Genomic DNA, 27,404 nt, shown 5'->3' with positions numbered 1-27,404 from the left:
GTATATATTATGTTTGTGTGCGTGTGGAGAGAGAGAGAGAGAGAGAGAGAGAGAGAGAGAGGGGGGGGGGAGAGAAAGAGAGAGAGAGAGAGAGAGAGAGAGAGAGAGAGAGAGAGAGAGAGAGAGAGAGAGAGAGAATTAGAGGGGGAGGGAGAGAGTGAGTGCATGCGAGAGGGTGAGACAGAGATGAAGAAAGAGAGAGAGAGAGAGAGAGAGAGAGAGAGAGAGAGAGAGAGACAGAGACAGACAGAGAGAGAGAGAGAGAGAGAGAGAGAGACAGAGAGTGAAATACACAATATGCACACAAACATTATATATATATATATGTATATATATATATATATATATATATATATATATATATATATATATATATATATATATGAGCCAAGGTCAAAAGGTGCCCGTCTGATACCAGTGTTAAGAAAATTTGAATTTTACTTAATTATGGGCTGTTTTTATTGGGTTAATGCTTGTAATCAATTGATAATATGAAGAAGAGATAAAATGAGATAGCACAACATACTCTGTTCAACAGAATATGAAATAAACAACTTGAAAGTGAAATTTGAATGCTGTTTGGCATGTGCTTAAAACGAGGTCAACGCATCATCTTTTTAGAAATCATGTAGAAATTAAATGTGATGTTTTAGCTCACGTGATTGAAATTTGACTAATAGTATAAAGTCAAAATTTACTTTTAAACGCAGTTGCAGTATATTACATATCTGATTAAGTTTCATATAGAGTTCTTAAAAAGTTGGTGTTGCTTGTGACCTTTGGTGTCATCAAACACAGCACAATACTAAGCCTCGACACGAAACGTTAAACCTCATGTTTAATGTTTATAAAATGTTTAATTATGAGAAATAAGCATACATTTACTATCTGAACTCAAATCTTTGAGTAAATGTATACCGTTTTGCCAATATTGAGGTTTATTGGTTTTGGTGTAATTTGTCACAAGCAACACGGCATGCGTGAACACGTGGAAGTTTGTTTCGTTAAATGGCGATTCGCAATTTTGATCCACCCTTCTTACCAGTCTTTGAAGTGCAGCACTTTCGTTTGCCTTTACAGCGTGGCTCCAGGGAGAAAAGGTAAGTTGAACTTTGGTGTCATCGCTATTTTACATTGTCACAAGCAACACTTGATATTGGATATTACAAAGTGCCACCAAAAAATTATGTTTTCAGCTGTTATTCTATTTACAAATATGATATTATGACATCTCACATAAGACTGTGATTTTGACACAATTAATTATTTCCTTGTAATTCTAATTTTTTATGTTTCAGGGTTGTATCAATCAAGAAAAAAACAAAACTCAAGCTTTCGACGAATCCAGATAAAAGAAGGGTTGCCAAGAAATTTGATTTGATTTACTATTAACACACTAAATTACTACAAACTAGCAGATTTGAGCAGTAGGGCGGATGTTACCGTATGGTTACAAGAATTCATTACCATGGCTGATATTTATCTAGTGTTTGTGTGACTTTTGGTACTTTTTGTGACCATTGGTGTCATTGGTTAAAATGTCACAGGTGACACTTAAGTTTGAAGTTTCTAATATATTTCTGTTTTCATGTTCTTCAAAGCTTGAAATGTCATTGAATTACATTTTAACAGGCGATATTAAATGTGTTCAGTTGCTATTCTTGATTTATTGAGGCAAAATTGCGTTCTAGTGCCGATTTTGACCAAAGTAATAGCAACAATGGTATTACTAATTTCTAAGTATATTTCCAAATTGAAAGTATTTAGTTTCTTAAAATATTATTGAATTTCATTTTATAGTAGGTTATTGTGCTTTTTTGACTGAAAATAATGATATATTATGGACGAAAGTGTGATTTGGTGTTGCTTGTGACATAAGTAATGGTGTCACCGGTCTTATGTCACAAGTCACATTCAGATGCTCTAATTTCCATGTATATTTCTATTTTTGAAGTCTTTGGTTTCTGAAATATTATTAAATTCCATATTTAACTGTGGTTATTACACTGGTTTGACTGAAATTAATGATATATTGTAGAAATTGCAATTTGGTATTGCTTGTGACATAAGTAATGGTGTCATCGGTCTAATGTCACAAGTGACACAATGTCGCTAAATAAGACATGCTTTGGTCACATTATTTCCAACATTTTATTCCACACGTTTCTGAACATTGTTGGTAATAAGCATATGCAATATTGTTGTTGTTGTTAATGTACAGACATTTTTATGAAATAATATATTTGCATTCTATGTTGCTTGTGACCGATGACACCAAAAAGCAACATTTTCTCCAATAGTTGGTAATATTTTTGTACAATGAATGTTGTTGATTGTGTCCTTTTGTCTATAACTTACTAAATAAAGTTTGATACTCAACAAAAATCATTTGGTTATTGAGTTTTTTGTCTCATTTTGGTGTCACCGTTCACAGGTGACACCAGCAACCTATAGGTATTGTTGACGATATTATGATGCGTTAGACCTTAAAGTTATCTAAAGGGCCTTTGATTCATAAAGTACAGGGTTTTTGCTACATATATAGAAACCTGAATGGACTATTATGTCACTTTTATTTTGAGAAAAAAAATTGGCACCTTTTGACCTTGGCTCATATATATATATATATATATATATATATATATATATATATATATATATATATATATATATATATATATAATATATGAGTGTTGGTGGGTACTCGTAGGTACGAAAGTGCTCGATAATGATGCTAATATAGAATACAAATTGTCACTCACATTTTTTGTGGCCGAGACGTTCGTTTCTGTGTCTCTTTACACGTCCTAAGTCGGCGTAATCCTTAATAATGTCCGAAGAAAAAAAAATAATGTCCGGGTTTGGAGTAAGAATTTTTTCTTCGGACATTATTAAGGATTACGCCGACTGAGGACGTGTAAAGAGACACAGAAACGAAAGTCTCGGCCACAGAAAATGTGAGTGACAATTTGTATTCTATATATATATATATTATGTTTGTGTGCGTGTGGAAGAGAGAGAGAAGAGAGAGAGAGAGAGAGAGAGAGAGAGAGAGAGAGAGAGAGAGAGAGAGAAGAGATAGAGAGAGAGAGAGAGAGAGAGAGAGAGAGAGAGAGAGAGAGAGAGAGAGAGAGAGAGAGAGGGTACTCTTTGGTTTCGTTAGTTGTTGCAGTTTTATTTGTCGATTGGTTCTGCTTGCCTCTGAAGTTGATAATATTACGAGTTATAAAAATAACGAATTTTCAGAACGCAGCCGTTCCGTGACAAAACGTGTGTTTGTCACTTTGGTAAGGAAACGTTTTCTTCTAGTTTGGATCGATAGAAATGGCTGTCGTCTTCTCAAATAATCTCAATTTTATTGTAAGACGGTGTGAGTTTAAACCCATCACTCCCACTACTACAATACAACAACAGCAACTACTACTACTACTACTACTACTACTACTACTACTACTACTACTACTACTACTACTACTACTACTACTACTACTACTACTACTACTAATAATAATAATAATAATAATAATAATAATAATAATAATAATAATATAATAATAATAATAATAATAATAATAATAATAATAATAATAATAATAATAATAATAAAATAAATAAATAAATAAAAATCAAACACGGTACGTTTCGAGCTCAGATCCCTTTCTCAGCTAATAAAAAAATGATTTTTTTTTTTAATCGACACATCATGTAAATTCCACACAGACGTCTTGGTTAAAAAAAAATAACAACCCCCCCCCCCCCCCCCCCCCCCCAAAAAAAAAAAAAAAACAAAAACAAAAAAACAAAAACAGCACTTGTGCGGAATGAAGCGGATGATTCGCTTATGATGGATAAAATTAGGTGCATAAATTAAAAAAAAAACAATCAGAACAAATACTGCTAATTATGGGGCTATGTGGTCGTGTGGTATGACAAGCGCTTTCGGATCTGAATGTCCTAGGTTCAAGCCTTGCTCGGCGCATCGTAGAGTCCTCCTTTGAAAAGGCTCTTTATTCACATTCTCAAACACTCACCTGGTCGTTAACAGCGTTGTCTCTGTCCCCCCAAAAATGTAATATCAACTAACAGGCGCCTAATCTCATCCTAAATGTTTAGTGTTGCTGTAGGTCAGGGACCCCTTTAAAGCGCTTTGAGCATGTTTTGTGGATATTGCTCTATATAAAAGATCAACTTTGTTTTATAGCTCAGCTTTAGTGAGCGAGCGAATGCTTCAATTTCTTTACAATCCGAGATCGTACTAGCCGACAAAACGTACCAAAACTGTTGTTGTTTTGTTGTTTTTGCTTTGTTTTTTTTTTTTTTTTTTTTTTTTTGTTTTTTGTTTTTTTTTTTTTTTTTTTTTTTTTTGGGGGGGGGGGGGGGGGTTGTTATAATTTTTATTGGACTTTGTTTTTGTTTTTCGATCTGTCTGGATTTTAGTAATGTTTATATTGTTTCAGTTATCGACTGAAGAATGGATTTGATCCAGAAACGCTCCGTGTTTGGTATTTAATCTATTTGTTTCTTTTCGAAGCTGTTCCAATCGCCTTTAATCCATTAATTTCTCCTGTCCACATCCGCTTCTCGAAGCATAACATCCAAAGGTTGAGATTTTTTTGTCACGATAAGATCGACCGTTTTATATATATATATATATATATATATATATATATATATATATATATATATATATATATATATATATATATATATATATATATATATATATATATATATTGGAAGTAAGAGATAAGAGTTTTCCTGAGAAAAAAAATGTTTGTTAATGATTTGTCAATGTACTGCACATCGCAGAACAGAGTTAGATTATTGCAACGTGGACATATATTATGCAGGTCTGACATCCGAACCCACTTATGGGCCTAGATTAACATTGTTGTAATGGGCCATATTTAATTTTGCGTCATTTCTTAATTTTTTTATTTAGATTTCCATTAAAACAATGAGCCCATAAGGAATTGGATTATCACACCTACAAACAAGTGCACGTCGGATTATTGCGTTACAGTTTCAACCAACTGTTACCAGTGTTGAGTGTTTGTTTCCTGAGATCTGCCGTCCTTGGCACTTAACACTATCTAAATGCCGCTTGAAGGACTAATCGGTGTTATCTAGAAGTTTAAGACTGTTCAAAGTCCATGTTTTCATTTATTTTCATCCTGGCTGAAAAACAAAACAAAAAAACAACAACAACAACAACAGAATAAAAAAAAATAAAATAAAATAAAATAAAAAAAAAGAAACGAACGAGGCAAAAAAAAAAAAAAAAAAAAAAAAAAAAGGACTTCGACCATAGAAGAGTTGATCAGGAACATAATGATCTGAAGGTGAGATAGTCCCGTAGATACGGCATTGCCAACGTGCAATTATTTGCAGGTCTGATAACTCAAACTGTTATTATGGACTTATTGTCTTGTTGGAATTACTTTCAAATAGACGCAAAATATTGGCATACACCTTACAACAATGTTAAATCAAGCCCATAATTACGTTCAGTTATCAGACCTGGAAATATGAGAACGTCGGACCTATAGCTATTCGGGGAAGTAGGCGCTACTCAAATTATCATACCAGATCATAAGACATCACATTCTATAAATTATATTGACCAGTTTCATAATATGAGGCATGCGTTTTTAAGGTCACCATAATATTCTCTCTCTCTCTCTCTCTCTCTCTCTCTCTCTCTCTCTCTCTCTCTCTCTCTCTCTCTCTCTTCTCTTCTCTTCTCTCCCCCCCCCCACCCCTCTCTCTCTCTCTCTCTCTCTCTCTCTCTCTCTCTCTCTCTCTCTCTCTCTCTCTCTCTCTCTCTTTGTGTCTCACTATTTATCCTTCCCTCCTTCCCCTCTTTCTCTCTCACACACCCACCCACACATGCACACACACACACACACTATTTATTCTCTCTCTCTCTCTCTCTCTCTCTCTCTCTCTCTCTCTCTCCCTCTCTCTCTCTCCCACGGTTGTATCTTGTTAAACAGACATTAACTATTGCTGTTACCCTTCGGATGGAACGTTTATAAATTACAAAGTACTTTCCGCCGTATCTAACTGGGCCAACTACCCAATCACTCCTGGATCGACGAGAGGGAAAATTATCGATTTTCATCAGGGATCGATACGGATCCCTTTGATTTTGAGGTGAATGTCCTAGCCACCGAGCTATCGGGACCTTGGGACAACTGAAATAAGTCAACAGTAACATCATTATATTATTATAACATAGTTGTTGCATTCCAGGTGGAAGTGTTTCCAGTTATCAATGCGTATTGGCTTGACTATCAATGAGGACGGAATGCCCTGTCCAACTTTAACTGCATTTTTGTTTTGTTGCTTTTGTTGTTGTTGTTGTTGTTGTTGTTGTTGTTGTTGTTGTTGGTGGTGGTGGTGGTGGTGGTGGTATTAGTGGTGGAGGGGGTGGTGGTGTTAGTGGTGGTGATGGTGGTGTTTGTGGTGGTGGTGGCGGATTTAGTGGTAGTGGTGGTGGTAGTGATGGTGGTGGTGGTGTTAGTGGTGGTCGTGGTGGTGGTGGTGTTGATGGTGGTGTTAGTAGTCGTTGTGGTGGTTGTAGTAATGGTAGTGTTAGTGGTCGTGATGGTAGTGTTAGTGGTCGTGGTGGTGGTGTTAGTAGTCGTGGTGGTGGTGTTAGTTGTCGTGATGATGGTGTTAGTGGTCGTGGTGGTGGTGTTAGTAGTCGTTGTGGTGGTTGTAGTGATGGTAGTGTTAGTGGTCGTGATGGTGGTGTTAGTGGTCGTGGTGTGGTGTTAGTAGTCGTGGTGGTGGTGTTAGTGGTCGTGATGATGGTGTTAGTGGTCGTGGTGGTGGTGTTAGTAGTCGTTGTGGTGGTTGTAGTGATGGTAGTGTTAGTGGTCGTGATGGTGGTGTTAGTGGTCGTGATGGTGGTGTTAGTGGTCGTGATGGTGGTGTTAGTGGTCGTGATGGTGGTGTTAGTGGTCGTGATGATGGTGTTAGTGGTCGTGGTGGTGGTGTTAGTGGTCGTGATGGTGGTGTTAGTGGTCGTGATGGTGGTGTTAGTGGTCGTGATGGTGGTGTTAGTGGTGCTGTTAGTGATGGTGGTGTTAATGGTGGTGTTAGTGGTGGTGTTAGTGATGGTGGTGTTAATGGTGGTGTTAATGGTGGTGTTAGTGATAGTGGTGTTAGTGGTGGTGTTAGTGATAGTGGTGTTAGTGGTGGTGTTAGTGATAGTGGTGTTAGTGGTGGTGTTGGTGGTTCTGCTGCTGATGATATACACACTACATACAGATGGGATAAATCCTTTTCTTATTCTGGGCCTTCTATATGGAACGCCTTACAACATATCACCTGTGAAAAAGAATCTTGTTGAGCGTTCGCCTAAATCTTGGACAGAATGTTTTCATTTTGGAAGTGGTTATTCTTTGATTTTAGTGAACTAATGGTATGAGAAGCACGATAGGCGTCTGGTTCGTGTTGTGCGAATGTGTGTGTATGTGTGTGTGTGTGTGAGAGAGAGAGTGTGTGTGTGTATGTGTATGTGTATGTGTGTGTAAGGGGGGGGGGGGGGGGGTTTGAGGAGATTGATATAATTCAATTAAGCGCTTAGAGTCTGATGTTTCGGAATTACTGCGCTAAATGAGAGTTCATCATTAATACCTATTGTTTTTTTATAACTCACTTTCAGGTCTATTGTGTCTGAAAATGAATCTGAATGTTACTCGAAGTTGACTCAATTCTGAGTATTTAATTTGTATTCAAAGGCGGAGAGAATTGTTGAATGTGACAGCCATTGTTGGTGTTTAGTTTAGGCAGAAAGAATTTTGATAATCTTCGTTTAGATGTTTATAAATCGGTTGTGTTCACACATGATTCGGGAATTGCGTTCTAGTCTTTGATAGTTCTGGGTGCAAATTAAATGAATATTTGAAGATGTTTGAGTTTGTAGATTGGGTTTTTAGTGTTTTTGAGTGGGGTTTTCTTTGAATGCGTGAATGTCGTTGTATGTCTAGTTGTTCTGGTGAGATGGCCGTCATTTTATTGTTGTTATCATTGTTCTTTCCATCTGTCTTGTAAGGGAGATCATCCAAGCTTTGTGATCATGGGTGCTGTAGTAATTGAAGACAACTCTTTCAACGCGATATTCTCTGAGGAGACCAGCTAAGTCACAAACTGATAGAAAATCTCTTTTAATCTATTAGTGTAGATGGTGCTACTTGCAGCTCGGAGAAAAAATAACAATGTGAATTTGAATGTAAGCTTTAATTTGATATACGAAAACAGACACAGTGGACGTTTCGGGTTTCCCCTTTATCAACAAAACAGAATTAATGAAACACTACAGGCGAAATAATTTGTATTTATTTAATCGATTAGACACTTTAGAATCACCAGAGAAACGCTAAACTGTCAAAACACTTTGACAAAAACTCTCAAACATGGTATGTACTTCCATGAAGTCCCAGGTTTGAATTTTTTTGCCAAGACCAGGGCCATTTTGGATGAGTATTCTGACCAATTTTTTTTAACGTGTTGTTTGAGTGTTGTGGGGACAACGGCATGGCTCAGCGTACGGTCTCTGCTTCGTATCCGAAATGTACCGAGTTCGACTACCCTTCTCGTTGTGTGGCCTTGAGCAAGTCACCTCGTCCCAGCTTAGTTTGCGCTCGCCCTAGCTTAGTTTGCGGCACTGCACTGTGGTTGACGCTGTGCTATTCCAGTCTTCCCTTGAAATAGATCCTAAAGTTAAAAATCCTCTTAGGGATGAATAAAGGGAATTTTTAAAAAATTGAGTGTACAATAGTATTTCTCTATAAGACAATGAAGACAGCTTGTTCTCCTTTTCATTGTCTCATTAAATATAATAATATGACAGAAAACGGCAATCTTCTATTCATTAAAAAAGATAATAATTATTAAATGAATAAAAACAAAACCAAAAACATAAATAAATAAATAAGATCACCCCCCCCCCTAAATGGGTACCTGTTTTATAGTAGTTACAAATACACTGATATGCAAGTACAAGAATGTGCGCATGACAGGCGATTTGTACTGTATACAGTGGAAATTTGACTCTATAATAATATGGTCTTATTTGTGAGATAATATTTTTTTTAAAAAGAGGATTTTGAGTGTATTTCAGACACGGTAAAACTTTGAAAACGTGTGAGTGTGTGTGTGTGTGTGTATGTGTGTATGTGTGTATGTGTGTGTATGTGTGTATGTGTGTATGTGTGTATGTGTGTGTATGTGTGTATGTGGGTGTATGTGTATGTGTGTACGTGTGTATGTGTGTGTATGTGTGTGTGTGTGTGTATGAAAGGGGGGGGGGGGAGCGTTAACAAGGTTATGTTGATCTACCTTTGATTGCATCATGTCTATAACAGGTGACCCACCACGTCAATCTGGTTTTATGTCGGTATGAACTAGATGAAGACAATTGAGTTTTAAGTTAGATAACTGACGTTCTAGAAAAACATTCTACTTAAAAATTTGGCCAGAAAACGCGTCCTTCTAATATCAAACAATTTAAACGACCCTCATCTTGACAAAAACTCTCAAACCTGGGACTTAAGGGGAGGTTCGGGTCTAATTATTAGGAAAATCCTTCAACGAATTGATTTTGAGATTTTGGTGGAAAAAGTTGTAATATATCATCAGAGATATTTTTTAAAATAAGGTATGTGTATTTTGAATTATTATCCAAATTATTTATTTTTAACATCAATTTTGTCATAACAATTTGATTATCAACATTGTAATGTTCTAATAAAATTTCCATAAGCTAAAGCTGTAAAATCTCTATGATGACACAAATTGCTACAATATTGATAAGAGGAAAGAATATGGAGGCCATTCATTCATTAGGTTTTTTGGGGTTTTTTGGAACGTTTGCCACAAGATTGTTATGTTTTTTTTTATATGCAAGACCCCCAAATTAGGTCGCAAAACAGGTATCAACACATATGATTTATATTTTTCACCAAATTGTTGTTTTTAAACCTATAATTACGATCTTCTTCTTCTTCTAGGTTCCATGCCTGGTCCAGGCTTCGGATACTGCATGAATTATCTCTCTCCATTCCTCCCTGTCTCTTGCCTTTTCAAACAGCTCTTGGATTGTTAGGTTGGTGAAGCCCTTCAGTTGGTCTATGAGTGTTTTTCTTTGTCTCCCCGGGCGCGTTTACCAGGTATTTTTCCACAACTTGCCAGGTATTCATTCTTATCTTTCCTTACTATGTGTCCGAAAAAGGATAGTTGTCGATCCACTATTAAGGGCATTAGTTTCCTTTGTTGGTATGTTTGTTTTAGCACTTCTTCGTTCGTTTTGTGTGCAGTATACGATATTCTCTGCATCCTTCTCAAGCACCACATTTCAAAAGCTTCAATGTTCTTTTGTGTTTCTGCATTTGTAGTCCAGCTTTCGCATCCGTATAACAAGATTGGCCACACGTAACACTTCAAGACTCGGAATCTAATCCCGAACGACATCGGTTTGTTTTTCAAAATGTTTCCCAGGTCCATGAAGGCCTGTTTGGCTTGAGCTATTCTTGCTCGTATGTCTCGGTTACATCTTCCATCTGTTGTCACTATTGAACCTAGGTATTTAAAACTTTCTACGTTGGTAAGTTGCTCGCCGTGAATCGTTATATTGCAGGTGTTGTTGTTTTCGGGGTTTTTCTGTATTACCATGCATTCCGTTTTGGTGATATTCACTTCCATTCCCTTGGCTTCACTATCCACTACCACTTTGTCAACAATCTTTTGAAGTTGGATTTCTGATGTTGCAATGAGTACCGTATCGTCTGCGTATCTTATATTATTTATGTTGCGATAGAGAATGATTAAAGCCGCCCAATGTAGGTAATTAATTTTGTTTTTTTTTTAAGACTCAAACCGCCCCTTAAAGGAAGACCGCGAAGTCCCAGGGTAAAGATTTTATTCCAAGATGGGGGTTATTTTGATCGATCGATATTTAAAGGACGAGTTTTCTGACCAAATTTTAAAATAAATGGGTTTTTGTTTTGTTTTTGTTTTTGTTGCCAGAATACATCAGTTAACTGCAAAGATCAGAACGAGAAAATATTTCCTTTTTTAATTTAAAGTTTGAGAAATAAATACTCACTTCCCTCAATGGCAGCAGCCTCTTATGGTTCTCACTCACACTACCATGTTATGACGATCGACCCAATCAGCAAAGTCCGGTCCGCATTCGTGCACCGTCGCGAACCCGCCTGGTAGCATCGTCACAACAAACCGTTCAACTAGATGCTCTGCCGTTTCGGGTTTGCCCACAGCGGGTACCTGTTGGACAGGTGGAAAGTCCCCACTGATGAAGCGCACTTGCCGTTAGGTAGCTCCTCGACCGAAGCCGATTCGCAGCCACCCAGTGTCTCCTCTTATTGGTACCAAAGCCTGGCAACTTCTCACCAAGCTTAGAGGAGTGTACGTCCCCGCCCCCACGAGGGATTGAATTCGTCCAAAGTAAGATCAAAGAGAGAGAGAGAGAGAGAGAGAGAGAGAGAGAGAGAGAGAGGGGGGGGGGAATGGGGATACCCCTCTGAAGCGCATAATGGACGGTGCCCCCGTTTCGAGCCGAAATAAGTCCCGGCAACCCTTGCCCGCTCAATGGCGCATGCATTTTGACACATCTATGTTGACTCAAATTTCACAGTTTTAGCGTAATATCTAATTAATTTTAGGAATCGTGCTTCTCCTGATATGGATAATACCAACGTGCATATATTTACAGGTCTGATTAACTGATGCAGTTATGGGCTAGTTTTAACGTTGTCGTAATGGATAATATTTTACGTTGGTTTGAGAGTCTCTATTATTCTTATAAGAACAGTGTGATATAAAATAGACGTTCATGGACCATAACATTTGGGTTATCAGACCTGCAAATATTATCAGTACAAGTCGGATAATACCAACGTGCCCTTGTTCGTAGGTCTGATAACCCCATTCCTTATGGGCTCATTGTTGTAATGAAGATGTCACAAAAATGACGCAAAATATTTTCCATTACAACAATGCTGAACCAGGCCCATAATGGGTTGGGATGTCAGACCTGCATATATGGACAGGTCGGATAATACCTTTTAGAGAGGGATGTTCACGTATGGCGAGATCGAGTAATAAAATGATTTGTCATAATCTTGTTTTGACTAAAATTTGTTTGGTAGGCGTGTAAAATGTTCAAGTTGGTTGAAGGCATTAAAAACACACACGGTGATGGCTATGATGACAATTCATTATTGATGGTGTGTGTTGATTGATTTGGTCGCATTGCCTGCTACACGGTATGGGAGACCGAATTCCGTTACGTGTCTGAGAGACACGTAACAGGTATATAATTATAATGGTGATGATGATGATGATGATGATGATGATGATGATGATGATGATGATGATGATGATGATGATGATGATGAAAATTCAAGCCGAGGGTGTTGTTCGTTTCATGCTAGTTTTTTTTCATAACAAACCAATATGATAAAATAGAGTCATTGTCATCAAATAATCTCAAGAAACGCTTCAGTTTATGGAACTCTTTAGAGGAAGGAATCAAGGTCGGTGCTCTGAAAATTGACTATCGAAAACGAAAGTCTGTTCTCATGGTTCAAAAAACAATTTAATATGGCTTTTAATTTCGGTTCAACCGCTCAAACTTCTCAGCCATCTCTATTTGGCACACCGGCATCAACAGCATCGACAGGGTTTTCAGGCTTTGGAACAGGAACTGGTCTTGGTGGAGGGTTTGGAACTTTTGGTACAGCGACCACAAGCGCTAGCACCGGCACTCCTGGTTTTGGAGGTTTTGGTACAACCGCCACAACAACGACAGCTTCGTCACTTTTTGGTGGTTTTGGTAAAACAACTTCAGCATCCCCTTTCACTTTTGGCACTGCAACTACGTCGGCTCCAACAGGTAATCGTACTCTTTTTTTATTTTTATTTTTCAATTTATGACTAAGTACTTTGATAGTGTGCTCTTGGAATAGGCAGTTTAGTAGTGAGCAGCAGCAGTGGCAGTCAAATTGTGACCCAACTCGTCCATAGGAAAGTTGTGACTGGAAATTGCCGTTCGCGTATGGGGGTTCAATTAAAGATGCATGACTTCGTTATAAAGAGGAATATCGCAGATATTTTGGTATCATTATTTTCGTCTTTCAATTTCCTTTTAAATGGTGCCAATTAAGGAATTCCATTAAGTAGGCAGTTTAGTGAGCAGCAGCAGTGGCAGTCAAATTTTGACCCAACTCGCCCATAGGAAAGTTGTGACCGAAAATTGCCGTTCGCGTTTTGGGGGGTTCAATTAAAGATGCATAATTTCGTTATAAAGAGGAATATCGCAGATATTTTGATATCATTATTTTTGTCTTTCAATTTCCTTTTAAATGGTGCCAATTAAGGAAAAATCCATTAATAATTCCAGAAGTTATATGAAGCTAAAATTTGGCAATTTTCAAATGCATTTATTTTTTTATTTACCGCGTGTGTTTTTAAAATTTAAACGCTTGTTTTTAGAATAACATCTAAACTTTGTTCATGCCAAATTTCAGGGCTCTATATCGATGCGCAGACACCTTTTAACTCTGCGCCGAAATGCCTTGTTTACATTATCTTCTCATCATGGCTGCCGGACGATATCGATATTTTAAACTTAGTTATGTATTATGTTAAATTTAGTCCATAATATTTTCAGTACTATTATTTGCTATGTTTTTATTTTGAATACATACTTTCCAACTTTATTTATAGGCTTTTTATAGTTTTTGTTTTAAAAGTTCGTATATATCTTCTCTTTGTGAAATCCGATATTAATAATATCGATATTTTAAAAATACCAATTGCTTTAATTTAATTTTATTTTACTTTGCCATCAAGTCATCAAGTTTCTTTCCCATATGTTTAGATATGTTTATCATTTGTATCCATATTCTAAAGGCTTAGCCTTAATAATTATTATGGTAAGAAGTTCTATTAGTTTTGACACCCCCATATATTGAGAGAGAAGGGGGAGGGGGTGGGGGGATAAAATTATATTAATTGTCAGTTCAAATGATGTAATAGCAATAAACCCAAAGTGGTTCAGCATAATTTTTTAAAGTATTAAAAGCCAGAACTTTCCTTCTAATTAGGTATAATAGGGAATCTGTTTCAATTTATTTGAACTTTTTCAATCTACCATTTTATTTATATGCAATTAAATTGCCATAGGTAAAAATAAACTCATTATGACATTACACAACATGTTTATATCTTTTCATTTAAATACTCTCAAACCCTTTTTTATTCTCTATGTATTAATTAGAAGAGGGGAATTATTTGCAATTGTTTCAATGAGATATTGGGGATAAATCCAAAAGTGATAGAGCAAATTGTTTCTTACGTCTAGCCGAGTTTTTGATTATGTAACATTTGCGTCATATTATGTAATAATGTGTTAATTTGAAATGTTTATCTTCCTCTTTATTAATGTAAATGCATTGTCCTCGATAAGACGAACATTTTGGTATACAATATATGATAAGAACTCCATATTGACTGTTTTAACCATTTTTTATTAACATCACGCGATTTCGGTCACAACTTTGCAATGGTAATTTTGGGGTAAAAATCGGTCTGAAATTTCAGACTTTGAACTGCCGTAACTACATTTCTAATCAAGATACAAACAAAATTCAAACTGTTTTGTAATCTGTGTTGCCAGCTCTTTCATATGACATTGGTTTCAAGTGTGTGAGGTACATTTAGAATTTCTATTAAACTCCTACATTAAGAATTCCAGAAGTTATATGAAGTATCCACATCTGTTTCCTATTGGAGCAAGTTCCACTTTGTCTTACATTTTCTTGGGTGCTTTAATTGTAATTCTAGAACTTTTTATTATCCCATTTTCTTCCTTTTTACTGGCTTTGATATGACCTTAATGTTGCAAGCGCCATAAAACCCTTAAAAACAAACAAACATCAACATTTATTATTTCAATTATCCAACAGGTTTTGGTGGATTTGGAACAGCCACCACTGGAGGTTTTGGTGCAGGCCTAGGTACAGGGACAAATGTCGGCTTTGGGGGTTTTGGTGGTACAGTGGCTGGAGCAGCTGGTGGTGGCTTGTTTGGGAAGCCGGCTGGGGGACTTGGAGCAACCACAAACCCTGCCGGTGGGGGTTTCTTTGGTAAGCTATTGGAAGGGTCAAAGAGGAAAATTGTAATGTGAACAAGTCGTTTGTCATTCGTACAGATAAATCAAGTTCAAACATGGCTGCAGTGGTGTATTCAATGCATATTCTTAAGCATTTTTGTTAATTGTGCACATTTTGCTGAGCGTTATTAAATTTCTATATTATTTATTTAAACATTTAAACTTTTAAACTACAATCATTTAGTGTACTTAAACTTTTAAATCTTTTTCTTAATCCTGAAGATCATAATGTATATAATATTATCTGACTGGGTCATATCAGATTTATAGGTGGATTCTAGAATTCGATACTATGTATATAGTCTATAAAGAGTATGTTTTATTCTTCATTTTATGGGAAATTCCATGAAAATGTCAACCGAAGGGGTGTTTTACAAATTCTTAAGAACATGTTAAAATTTGGTACCAATTTGTTGGAAAATCATTCAGGATTATGAATATAAGGATATTTCATGCATATTTGTGGTACAGGATGCTTATTGTAGCTTTATGTAAGGGTATCCCCAATTTGAAGAACAAAAAGAATATTTTCTCAATATTATAAATCTTGCAACTTCTACAAAATTATAGCCACCTTTGTTGTTGTTTATTGATATTAAAACAATTATAAGTATCAGGAACCTATATAAACATGCAAATTTACGATTTTAATGAAATGTTGTCCTCATCGGTCGTTTTAATGACCTTGGGAAATTGTATGTCAGTCCGTTACCATTAAAACAGTATTTTTTCATCTACGAAAGATGTGATTGTTGTACAAACTCACTATTTCAGATTTTCTGTTCTTACATGAATGGCTTTAGCACTGTAGGATAATTTTTCAAGCAATTTATCATTTAAGGTACTTTTGTTGGGTAACGGACTGACATTTTTTAGGGTAACGGACTGACAGTAACAGACTGACTAATTCTATTTTAATTCAAAGACAATGTATAAAAGTTGTTTTTTAAGTCTCAAGACTAATGTCCACTCCAATGTGTTTCAACTGACCAGGCCGCCATGTTATAAACATTTGGATCATAAAATTTCAAACACTGGTCTTCAACATCAAGCCTGCTATTTTGCAATAGGTAAGTTGAATCTTTTAAAGCTTGTGAATCTTTTGATCACTTGAAGATTTTTGCTATGTTGAATTAAGGGAAAAACACTGTTTATTGTTCTATAATATCCTTATGACAATGGAGCCAGTAGTAGTCTTCTGTTAAAGGGGCAAGAAGCCCTGGGAGGAAGAAAAAGAAATCAAACATTTAAATTAATGTGAAAAACTTTTGAGTCACTGAGGCTATAAATCTAGTGGTTCAGCAAGCTGTTTAGCTGTGTATAATGTCAATATTTTAGTTGTTACAAAGTAAATTGATACAAGTTAGAAATGAGTTTTATTTTCTTAGTTTTGCTGTATTATTTTTAAGAAAACAAGATTTGCTTTTTATTCCGATTTGACTTTCATAGCTTATGATGTAATTTCGCTCAATTTTCTTTATTCACAGGTTCAAGATGACTACTCTATCCATGGTTCAAAAGCAGAGGAATTATCAAGAAAGACTGAAAACTGATGGGCATTACATTGTTATAGGAAAAAGATAGGCAACAAAAAGCAGGAGTCTCAAAGAAAACTTTGAAAGTGATTGTAAAGGACGCTTAAAAGAAATAACGGGATTTTTCAAGCAAAATGGAAAAAAAAAAAGAGAAAAGCCGATCAATCTACAACTCCAAAAGAAAGTAAACCAAGCACACCTAAATACACATCTGCCTCACATTTCAGCACAGGAAAGTAAAATACTGAATTCAACTTTGAGTTTGAGTGTCTATAATCCTCCCAAAATTAAAAAAAAAAATTAACTATGCCTGTACTGCTAAGGGCATCCAATCCATCAACCAATGGTTTTTGAAATATTTTAATCATGGAAATGGACTTTCAAGATGAAATAAAATAATTTGATCGAAAATTTCTATTTGGACAAGAAGTACTCTTGGCGAGCACCAAGGGAAAAAGATTTCATAATTGTGAGAGATGAAAAAAGAGAAAGGACGAAAATTCAAAAAAGTTTCCTGTAAAAACCCGCCCTGAAAAAGAGGTTGTCAATTGTTAGTGAATTTCTCTCAGGAATCAAAATTGGCTAAAGTTTATTTTGCTCCCTCAGAACCTCAGAATTTACTTCTAAGAGAAGAGAAATCCCACACTCTGCATAGGAAAATGAAATTTTTGAAGATCTTTCTCAGATCTTATAACTGGCTTTCTGGTCAAGTGCAGGTGAGGAAGAGATTGACTGCCAATCCTATCGACCAGTTTGCAGTGACGGTCATGGCCTATTGACAATTCCTAAGCTTGAGGAATCAAGATGAAATACAGAATAAAAATTAATATTCAAAATAAGTACCAAAAGAATGTTAAACCTTCCCCAGTTTTAAAGTCCTTTCTTATCTACATTTTTTTTTTTTGGATAATTCAATTTCATAGTTGAAATAAAGTTCCCATTTGGCTTTGACAGAATAGATTTCAACTCCACGAATCATTATTTCATTATTTAATTTTTTCAAAAGCAAAGTTGGGATCGAGGTAATCAGATGTCACCCATCGAGTTACTCATCATGCCCAATGTAGCTTGACATCCATATAAAAAAGAGTATTGGTTTGATCAATCACACTGGGTATTCAGTGTTGTTCATAATTACATAATTTGTTCTTTGCTCTGGATTTTATGTAGTAACCATTATTCTGAGTAATAAAATTCAGAGGTGTCAGTCCGTTACCGACACTTTTTCAGAGACTGCAGATTCAAATTTTGGACAATCTTTTAAAAATTGCTAGTGGGTTGTAGAACAACATCTCGTGGTTACTATAAAAGAACGTATTTGTTACTGGAAGGTTTAACTTCAGAAAGTTTGATCCATCTACATATAAAATTGAAAAAGATGGATTTTCTGATGTCAGTCCGTTAACAACATTATAATGTCAAAAAAATTGAAGTTGATAAAGATTCATCTTTATCATTTTGATATATGATAAGGGCGGACATGATACATGTCCATGGGAAATTTTAGCTCCATACAGTAGATACATTGCATTTCAGAGCACGAAATGTAAGCATTTTTGGTCTGATTTGTCAGTCCGTTACCCGTGGAATTTCCCATATATTGATTATAACATTGCTGGTATGGTATAATTGCCCATTATCAGATTTAGCACAAATTATAGTTTTTTTAGGATTGTACTCAATTTTTAAAATTTTAATCTTTTTGGCTCCCCATTGTAGACATTTACATGAGCTAGGGTCGGCGTGCTGGCGCTGATCGGTTCTCCACAGAAAACTGTGTTATTGGAGTCAGAGGTGGAATTTCATCCTTTTAAAAATGACACCATTTTCCCCAATCAATATACAGGCAGTGAGAGAATTGATGTGTGGTGGAACAAACAGGTGCAGTTTCCCTGCTGTCCAGAAGTTAGCTAGAACCTGTCTGCCTGTCTCTCTTTCTCTAAAACTGGGGGTTAACGCTGTCAAAATGGGGCTTAAAGACAATCATTCAAAGTTTTCATCCTTTTTCATTTCTCCAGGAGCTGCCAACCCACAACAGAATGCATTGCAACAACAAGAGGCCAATCTGGCAAACATTGCAATGGCTGTGTCCTTACCACAGATTTACGGCGACGAGAGAGACGCTATCATTGCCAAATGGAATCAGCTCCAGGCGTACTGGGGCGTAGGCAAAGGGTTTTATGCACAGAACGGTGTGGTGGAGTTCAAGCCTGATAATCCATTTTGTAGATTTAAGGTGAGAACTATTCACATGTACGAGGATGAGACATGATGCCTGTTAGGCAATATTACAAATTTTTCCGACAGAGACAACGCTGTTAAAGGCCAGGTACTGATTTTACACTAAGTACTGCTAGAGAATGTGAGTTAAGAGCCTTTAAATATGAGCTTTTATATAGCGCAATATCCACTAAATGTGCTCAAAGCGCTTTACAAGGGGTCCCTGGCCAACAACAACGCTTAACATGTAGTACGGAACATGATGCCTGTTAGGCGATATTACAAATTTTTCCGACAGAGACGATGCTGTTAAAGACCAGGTACTCATTTTATATCCCGAGTTCTTCGAGAAAATTTGACTTAAGAGTAGGTACCGCAAACTGCCGCATAACCTGCATTGAGAGCGTTTTTCGTTGATTTCACAATAAATTCACCTTGTTGTAATTTATTTACATTTCGACCATTTTTAAAATGAATGGTATCAGTGAAAAGATCAAGAAAAGCCCTTTCCAATGGTGTTATTTTTGATTTTATCTGATTCGGTTAATAAAGAAAAGATATCGGATGAAAAATACGACGATCTGACGTTTTCCCCTCGTGAAATCTTGCGTTTTTTCAACATACTGCGTTTGAATGCTCGGCGAATTTGGGCCGTGGTCGTAATCGTGCTGGTTATTGCAGTATTCGATGAAGTAAATCTTAACGAATCTGTTGATACTAAATTCACGATGGTTATAAAATTTTAAGTGACTTTTTTTTCAAACTTTATTCAAAAAACGGGATTTTCAGGGGTTTAAAATGCAAAATTAGAAAAACCGAAACCACTATGTGAAAGATCGTTCAATTCTCTTTTAAAATAACTAATTCAACAACGATTACTTGGTATCGCCCAATTCCGCCAGCGCGATAAGAAACCCGATGCCCAGCATTGAATTTACTCTTTACAATGGCCTCCTGCCTGGAGCACGGCCAGACGAACGGGCTTGGAATTTCTTCTCAAAATGGATCATTAGATCTAAAAGGTGAGTTTTAATGTGATAATTATATCATTAATACTCATAGCTTCATGTATATCAATGTTTTATGTATTTGTGATCTAAATGACTGCAGTTTTTATCCATTTTATGTGTCTGTGGTGTTGATATTACGAATGGATCCTGACTCAAGCCAGACTTCGTGCAACGGGTCAACTTTGACACAACGCGTATTTTTTTCAGAGAAACTAATGCATTAACTATTTAAATATTTCATTAATATGAATGATAACTCAAGTTATTTAGACATTTGCATGGTGTTTAAGCATATTTTCTTTTATCTATGAATATAGTTTTAGTGTCAGTCATGTCGTTAGGGTTAGTAAACAAAATTCAAGATGGCGGCGTCTGTGTAAGTGTAAGGTTTACGACTAAGACTTAAGAACTTTCAGGGTTGTTTTGTTTTGTTTTTTTCCTTTAACCATCATACCTTCTTTGTGTAGCTATAACCTGTAAACTTTTAAATCAATATAGATTTTGATTTTTTTTCATTTAATATCCATTATAGATGAACAGTATCAAGCTTTGAGCAACACTTTCCTTGCATCTGGAAAAGGTCGTCGCCCAAACCTTCCCCCATCCATTGTTGTTGACAACAGATTACTCTTACAGCTTCATTTGCTGAAACAAGAAGGAGGATGTTCCTGGGAAAAAGTAAGTTGCAACTGAGTGGTCATGAGTTTTTATCCTGTACTAGAGATTACGCAAAATACATTTTCTCCTCCCTCAAGTTCAGGACAGATGGTAACAGCAATACTAATGTTCATTGAATTTTAATGTCTTTGCTTTTACTTTTATGTGTTCAAGATTTTGACTTGTAAGTTTAAGGATTGAAACATGCTCAACAGGAATAATCAAAGCATAATTTTCTATTATTATAAAAATCACAGACATGAATAGCTTGTTAACTGTGCTAGGTAGGTGAGGGTGGGGAGGGGTGCACATAACGGCAGCCTTAAGCAAAACATCAGTCTCCAATAAGATAAGGAAAGTTGTGTTAAGACCATTGCGTCTGATTGGTCTTGGCGGGGTGCGAACCTGGGGGGACATCTCGATCTGGACTTCAGAACAAAACCAGTGGTTACAACTGCTTGCAAGAAGGAAGTAAGTTCAGTTTACAAAACAGTGATTGGTAATTTGATTTTGAAAAGAAAAATGTTTTCTGTCTTTATTCCAGGTCGATTCATGGATGGCGCAGATAACACCAGCATTTGATGCCTGCGTTGGTGTGAGGAATGCCATTGAAAGGAGTTTGTCGTCCTGGGAAAAGTTCACTGACGGGGATGATTGTGCTGGTTTCCTCAACAATCCGTTGGACTTATCTGCCATTTCTGACGATTTGACTCTATTGGGAATCAACAGACTGAATGTGAGGGCAATACCCGAAGACTTTTTTCTTTCATCTATCCTTACAAACAAATGTATAATTGATCTATACCAACACATCAATTCGATGAATTATTCTATGCAACTTTTTTGCTCTTGGGTAGATATTTTATTGCATAAAAAATTTTCTCTGAAGGATATTGAAAAACATTTTTCCTCTGTATTGAAATTGTATAAAGCTAAGCAAAGAAATAAACATCGTAATGCTGATGCCTTTACCTCATTTTTATGTGAAGAATTTACTATTAAATTTATTCCAGTACAACAGAAAGAACCCTCTCTCGTAAAACTCTCCAATTCTTGTACTTGTAATACCAATAATTTAAAGGCAAAGATTGATACCCTACAGAAAGAAATTATAACATTGAAGTCTGTAATTACTGATTTGCATGATGAGCGTACTTCTTTAAATGTCAAGTTTCAAGAAATAAAAATCAAAAGTGATAAAGCTGAGGAAGATAGAAAAAGAATAAATGATAAATATTTGGATGTTAAGCGTAAAGCAAGAGAAGTTGAATCTTCAAAAACCAAAGAAATTGATAATGTTAAAAATGAATTGAATAATTTGTCCTCTCTCAATAAGCAATTAAAGCGTACTATAAAATTACTTGAGAAAGAAAATAAGAACAATGATGATTTTGAGAGTTGTAAATGTTCGTTTCAAGATGTTGATGTTGTTTCTGTTAAAGAGCCTTGTAAAAATGCTTATTCTTCTGCCATGCGGTCTGTAGTTATTGATTTGATGTCAAGGGTAGGGGTGTCCGCTGACAATGTTAAGCATTGTATATCTACTATTTCAAAATGTCTGTTTAATTACAGTTTTGATCATTTGCCTTGTGCCAGAACATGTAACAATATTTGTGAAGAAGCTAATGTTATTTGCCATGTACAAAATGCTGAAGGCGTCTTGAACTCTTCTAATGTTACTCTTCATTCTGATGGTACATCACGAGACCAGCAGAAAATTGTAGGCCATCAAGTGTCACTAGACAATGATACAACATTGTATTTAGGTTTTAGTCCTATTGCTTGTGAAGATGCCAATAGTCTTCTGGATTTGACAGTCAATATGTTCAAAACATTATCTGATGTGTATAGTTCTTATTCAGATATTTCCACTCATGATGTTTTAGATAATTTGTTAGAAAAGGTTACTAGCACAATGACTGATAGGGCCTCTTGTATGAAATTGTATGATTCAAAATTGAATGATTATATAAATGAAAAACTTGGTCGAGGTGTTCAAATTTCCTTTTTGCATTGTAACGCTCACTTCCTTTTAGGTATGAGTGCTGCTTGTGAGACTGCATTGTCTAATATTGAATGTCAATTGGGTGATGGGGATGGTCTTGGGAGGGATAGAGAGTCAATGTTTGCTAGGTTCCAGTCAGATGATATGACTGCTACATCACTGACAATCGAACATGCATGTGATTTGCTTGGTCCCAGGGGCGATCAGAAGAATGGTTATCGGGTTTACTGGTTGACCCATTGTCCCAGCTCTTTAATTCCATCATTCAAATCTAATCGATTTAACTGTTTTTATGCAGCTGCAGCAGCATTGATTTTTCACCACTCAAGCATCAAGGTTTTTTTTTCATCTAGCATTTTGCCAGAGACCATTAATCAGAAAATGATCAGTTTGAGTTATGACATTTCAGATCCCACCATTATGTGCTTGATATGTGTCATTGCTTTACTTTATGTTAAGGTGACTGGGCCATATTGGATTTTGTTGACAAGCAGTAAAGTGAAATATAATGATTTTTATTTGTATGTTCAGAAAATGTTTGCTTTTTTCCAAGATCCTTCTTGCCTTATGGATGATGATTTTGTCTGTGTGTTTGGTGAAGAATTTAGACTTTCTAGTCCTACTGTTCAAGCAATCAATGTTTTTGTATCAAATTGTAATGATGATCAATTATGTATTATGAGAAATGCCATTGTCACCATTTGTACTGAACTTGTTGCTGTAACTAAACGACAGTTAGCAGACTTTTTAGATGGCTCATTTAGTTCAGCATTGCCCGCTGAAATTTCTTCTAAGTTAGCTCATTGTCCATTGACTAATTTGATTGGTGAAAGCGCCTTTGGTGACTTCGATTTTGATGTCCACAAAAGAAGAAATTGTTCATTGTTTAATCGTTCTAGCATTCATATGTCTAAGCGAAATGATGTTGTTGATTTTATTGCAAGTAAAACATCTAATGAAAGAGATAATCTTTTCAAATTTAGTAGATCATATGCTCCATGTTTAAAGAAAAGGAAAGTAGAAGAGGAAGATAAAGTAAAGATACAAATGCAAGAGAAGATGGTTGAAAACCAAGAAAAGAAACTCCAAAAAGAAGTTAAATCAATCACTATCACATCTAATTTAACTGCTGTTTTAAAACAACATGGTGGTCCATGCACCAATGTTGATAATGTAAATACTCTTTATAAGAAAGTGCAGGGATATTCTTCCAAAAAACAAGCTATAGAAGCATTTCGCAATGAAATTAGATTTCAGAAAGCGATATGTCAAAAGACTAAATTAAAGTTGTCAGGCAGTTTGGATGATCTTTTTGTAATGCTTACTGCTCATTTTGCCAGTGTTCAATCTAGTGATACCAATGATAATTGCTAATTTTTGATCCATCACTCACTATTTTCAAACAGCGGATTGTGTTTCATTTTCATGTCCGTTCGCAGAATATTGAAATTAGGGTGTCATTTTCAATTGCTTAGTAGCTAATGGAGGGAGATATATTTGTATCTATTAAATATTTACATGAAATATATACGATATCCCTCGCTTGTGTGGAAACATAAGTGGTTTTAACAATTTCTTTGATTTTTTATGAATTTTCAAAAATGTATGATTTTTTGTAATTGATGATGAATGTGTGTACTTTTATTATGACAAAGTACATTTGGTTGGGTTCATCCCTTCTGATATCCCTTTGCTGTAATAGATCTTTTCTTTAGCTTTAATTTGATATGTATTTGGTCAATGTAGCTTTATTTGTTGTTTTTTACAAATTTTTGAATTTGACTAAAATTGAAGATTTTCATGTCCGTTCGCAGAACATGGGAAATTGGGCTTTTTCCCATTTTTGATTGAATAAACGACAATTTTATTTTTGTGTCACACCCCTGAAAAAAATTGAGTTTGTTCTCTATATACTTGGGTTCGTACTCAAGAGGTTTTGGGTGTCTGGAGGTTATACATTTTTGTTTGTGGTGTTCCAAAGTTGGTCTCCTGGCCATTGGCGAAAAACGACGGAATTTCAAAAATTTCGAATCGTCATAACTTCCTTAATATTCAAGATACATCCTTGTATTTGGTATCAAAATTCTTCGAATGGCTTGTACTAATCATATAACTAACAATCAACTGCCATTTTCAAGTTTGAAAATTCAGTTTGCGGTACCTATTAAGAGCCTTTATGAAGACTAATCTATGCACTGCTCAGGACAGGACTCAAACCCCCGGACCCTCTAGTCTGAAGGCGAGTGTCATACCACTAGACTACATAGCCAATCAAGGAAAAGGATTAGAACTATGTTTCACACAAATGTCTTGTTCGGTGTCAACATCAGGTCCTAATCAGCGTTTGTTTCACATTGACATTCTTTCAAAAGTTGTTTTTTCTCCACAAATGACTAATTTGTACTTGACTTGTATTACTGTATTTTCTTCTTCTTTTTTCTTTTTTTCTTCGAGTGTAAAACTAAAGTCTAGGGGAGATCAATTCCAGCCTACCACATCAGCCGTATTTTATATCAGAGCAAACAAAATGGTCTGACTTTGATTTTTAATATAAATCAGGAAATATGGATAAATAGTTTGATAACTTACAGAGGGTGGGGGGGGGGGGGGGGTCCAAGTTGCTCAGTTTGTAGAGCACTCGCTTCACACACAAAGTGTTTCGGTAACTTGGTCTGTTAGATATGGTGGAAAGTACTCTATGATAGACTAACATTAACATCCTAACCAAAGAGTAACAGGCAATTGCTATTGTCCATTTCATGTTATTGATACCAGGATTAACTCCAGCTCCGTGGGCCTTATGACTCTGAAGGATATATATTTCTTTGGCAACCATCCATTAAATCTTCTAGTTATACAGAGATAATATATTACAATAAAACAATGGTGATTTGCTTCGTTTACTCTTCTTTCATGTTTTTTTCACCTTTGGACTATATTGGTTTGAAATTTGAAACATTCTTGGGTTATATATGAGCTGCATAACCACTAGATTTCTATAACAAAAATATTGCAGCCTGCTTTATAAAGTAAAAATCAAAACAACACTTTCTGGTCATTTATTTGAATAATAATGTAGGCTAGGCCTTTAAAATGTTATGTATAAAAGAAAATTCATTAACTGTTTACAAAAAAGTAAATTTATGTCTAATAATAAGAATGGATTTACACTAGTAGTAATATATAACATACTACAAGACTATGTTCCTGTTATTTTTACATTTTGCTTGTGTTTGATCGAGAGGCGAGACATTTTCCTCCTTGTTGACAAATTGCTATTATCATCACTTAGTCTTACATTACATGTTTATATGTTGATTAATATAATTAAGTGAGATCACCCATAAAAATGGCTGGCTAAAATCTATAACAAGAGCTGAGTGACGTCAATTTCATTCTATCTATACCATACCATGGTAACCTTTTTAAAAAAAATTTTCTGTCACTGTTTGTTCAAAGTCTCTAGGCTATCATCTGATCCCTAAAGGCAGTAATGAGATGGGACAATTAGCAATTGTGCTGGCTAGGAAGGAAGCAGAAGTGGCCGCTGCCCAGCAGCAGATAGTCGACACACTTCATAAGATGCTGGGCAGCAAACCAACCCTTAGTGTTTGTGTAGAAGGAATTCGACCTCTTCCTGAAGACAAGTACTCATGACTTTTGTATTTTTTATATTTTCTATACACCATTGTCACAATTTTTACATATATTGTTTGTTTTTGTTTTTTGGTCGATTAAATGAAATCTGAATTAAAAGTAAATTTCTATCCTTCCATTTAAGAATATAAGATACTTTAAGAATCATCCTGTTTTTCTGTTGTGACACAAATGTTGTTTTTTTTTTTTAATTTATATTTTTATTCTAAAAATGATTTAAATTGTCTATTTTATTTTAATTCTTTTAAAATAATTATTTAGACTGTAGCAAAACAAAAAGAAAGAAAAAGGCTTTAAGAGTAAGATACATTTCATTAATTACATTGAAAGACAGAAGGAGTAAACATAAACTGAAGACATTCTTTAAAGAATCCCCCCCCCCCCTTGCAAAAACAAAAACAAAAAAGACTAAATAGCAAAAGCCAAACTATAAAGTAGGTAGGTTTAAGTGTTGTTGTATTTAACATAAATTATGGGGATCTTCCTCTCTGTCCTCTTCAGTAGTTCCATCATCATGTCATGTGATCAATGTATAAAACGACAATCATGTTTTATTATTCAACAGGACAGAGGTTGTCATTTACGTTTTGGAGAGACCAACATCTGGCCCTGCCAAACGCATTCCAGCCAATGGCCTCTTCAATTTCTTCAATCAAGCAACCCAGAAGAGTCAAATTTCCACCCAGCTCAATGTGGTCAGCATGTTGCCAAAGGTGGGATGGACGGAGGAACAACTTAAGGAGTATTTGGCTAAACCTCCGTCTGGTGAGTTTTATCATTCTAAAGATGTTGGAAGCTTTGGACTGGAGAATGTACGGAACAAAAATGAATATATAACCGGCTTTGAAAAAGAATAAAATACCAAACATATTGTTAATTCCGGGCTCAAATTCAACAGGCATTTTTTTTTCTTCCTCAATTTTGTTGATAACTGTCTTTTAATTTTTTTTTCAACTTGTGTGAGCTGTACTTTTTTGGACAACACGTGTGATTCCTGTTGGCATTAGAGATTCGTTAGATGTATTCCCTCATGGAATGCCTAGGCGAGGACACCTAACGATGTCGCCTGGAAATGCGTTATTTTTTTGTGTGAACAGTACATAAAGACAATTTCA

At 35.7% G+C, this 27,404-nt stretch overlaps 2 protein-coding genes across 2 annotated transcripts in view; both read left to right on the top strand.

Moving 5' to 3' along the window:
* Positions 1 to 7,198: 7,198 nt before the first annotated feature.
* LOC144971381 (nucleoporin p54-like) overlaps positions 7,199 to 27,404 on the top strand; it is a 28,700-nt gene continuing 8,494 nt past the window's right edge. The window contains exons 1-6 of the mRNA XM_078912195.1: positions 7,199 to 7,432; positions 12,499 to 12,925; positions 15,000 to 15,179; positions 18,759 to 18,976; positions 26,092 to 26,279; positions 26,855 to 27,054. Coding sequence (XP_078768321.1) covers positions 12,634 to 12,925; positions 15,000 to 15,179; positions 18,759 to 18,976; positions 26,092 to 26,279; positions 26,855 to 27,054 — 1,078 coding nt within the window. The 5' untranslated portion in view covers positions 7,199 to 7,432; positions 12,499 to 12,633. The remainder of the gene's footprint in view (positions 7,433 to 12,498; positions 12,926 to 14,999; positions 15,180 to 18,758; positions 18,977 to 26,091; positions 26,280 to 26,854; positions 27,055 to 27,404) is intronic.
* On the top strand, positions 19,830 to 24,006 carry LOC144971637 (uncharacterized). Its single transcript, XM_078912711.1, has 3 exons — positions 19,830 to 19,982; positions 20,503 to 20,648; positions 21,172 to 24,006. Exons 1-3 carry the CDS (start codon positions 19,907 to 19,909, stop codon positions 24,004 to 24,006), a joined length of 3,057 nt encoding a protein of 1,018 aa, XP_078768837.1. The 5' UTR covers positions 19,830 to 19,906.

This window comes from Berghia stephanieae, chromosome 4 (genome assembly GCF_034508935.2).
Source record: "Berghia stephanieae isolate SIO BIC M18660-M18661 chromosome 4, UCSD_Bste_1.3, whole genome shotgun sequence".
NCBI lineage: Eukaryota > Metazoa > Mollusca > Gastropoda > Nudibranchia > Aeolidiidae > Berghia > Berghia stephanieae.
Note: the sequence above shows the minus strand (reverse complement) of the source record. Positions and strands in the feature narration are given on the sequence as shown.

What these genes read in the sequence shown, in the direction of transcription:
- LOC144971637 (XM_078912711.1), top strand. Translation starts at nt 19,907, where the DNA reads ATGGCCTCCTGCCTGGAGCACGGCCAGACGAACGGGCTTGGAATTTCT. An exon ending in TGGATCATTAGATCTAAAAG is followed by an intron (nt 19,983 to 20,502) that starts GTGAGTTTTAAT and finishes TATCCATTATAG; the next exon opens with ATGAACAGTATCAAGCTTTG. An exon ending in GAGGATGTTCCTGGGAAAAA is followed by an intron (nt 20,649 to 21,171) that starts GTAAGTTGCAAC and finishes TCTTTATTCCAG; the next exon opens with GTCGATTCATGGATGGCGCA.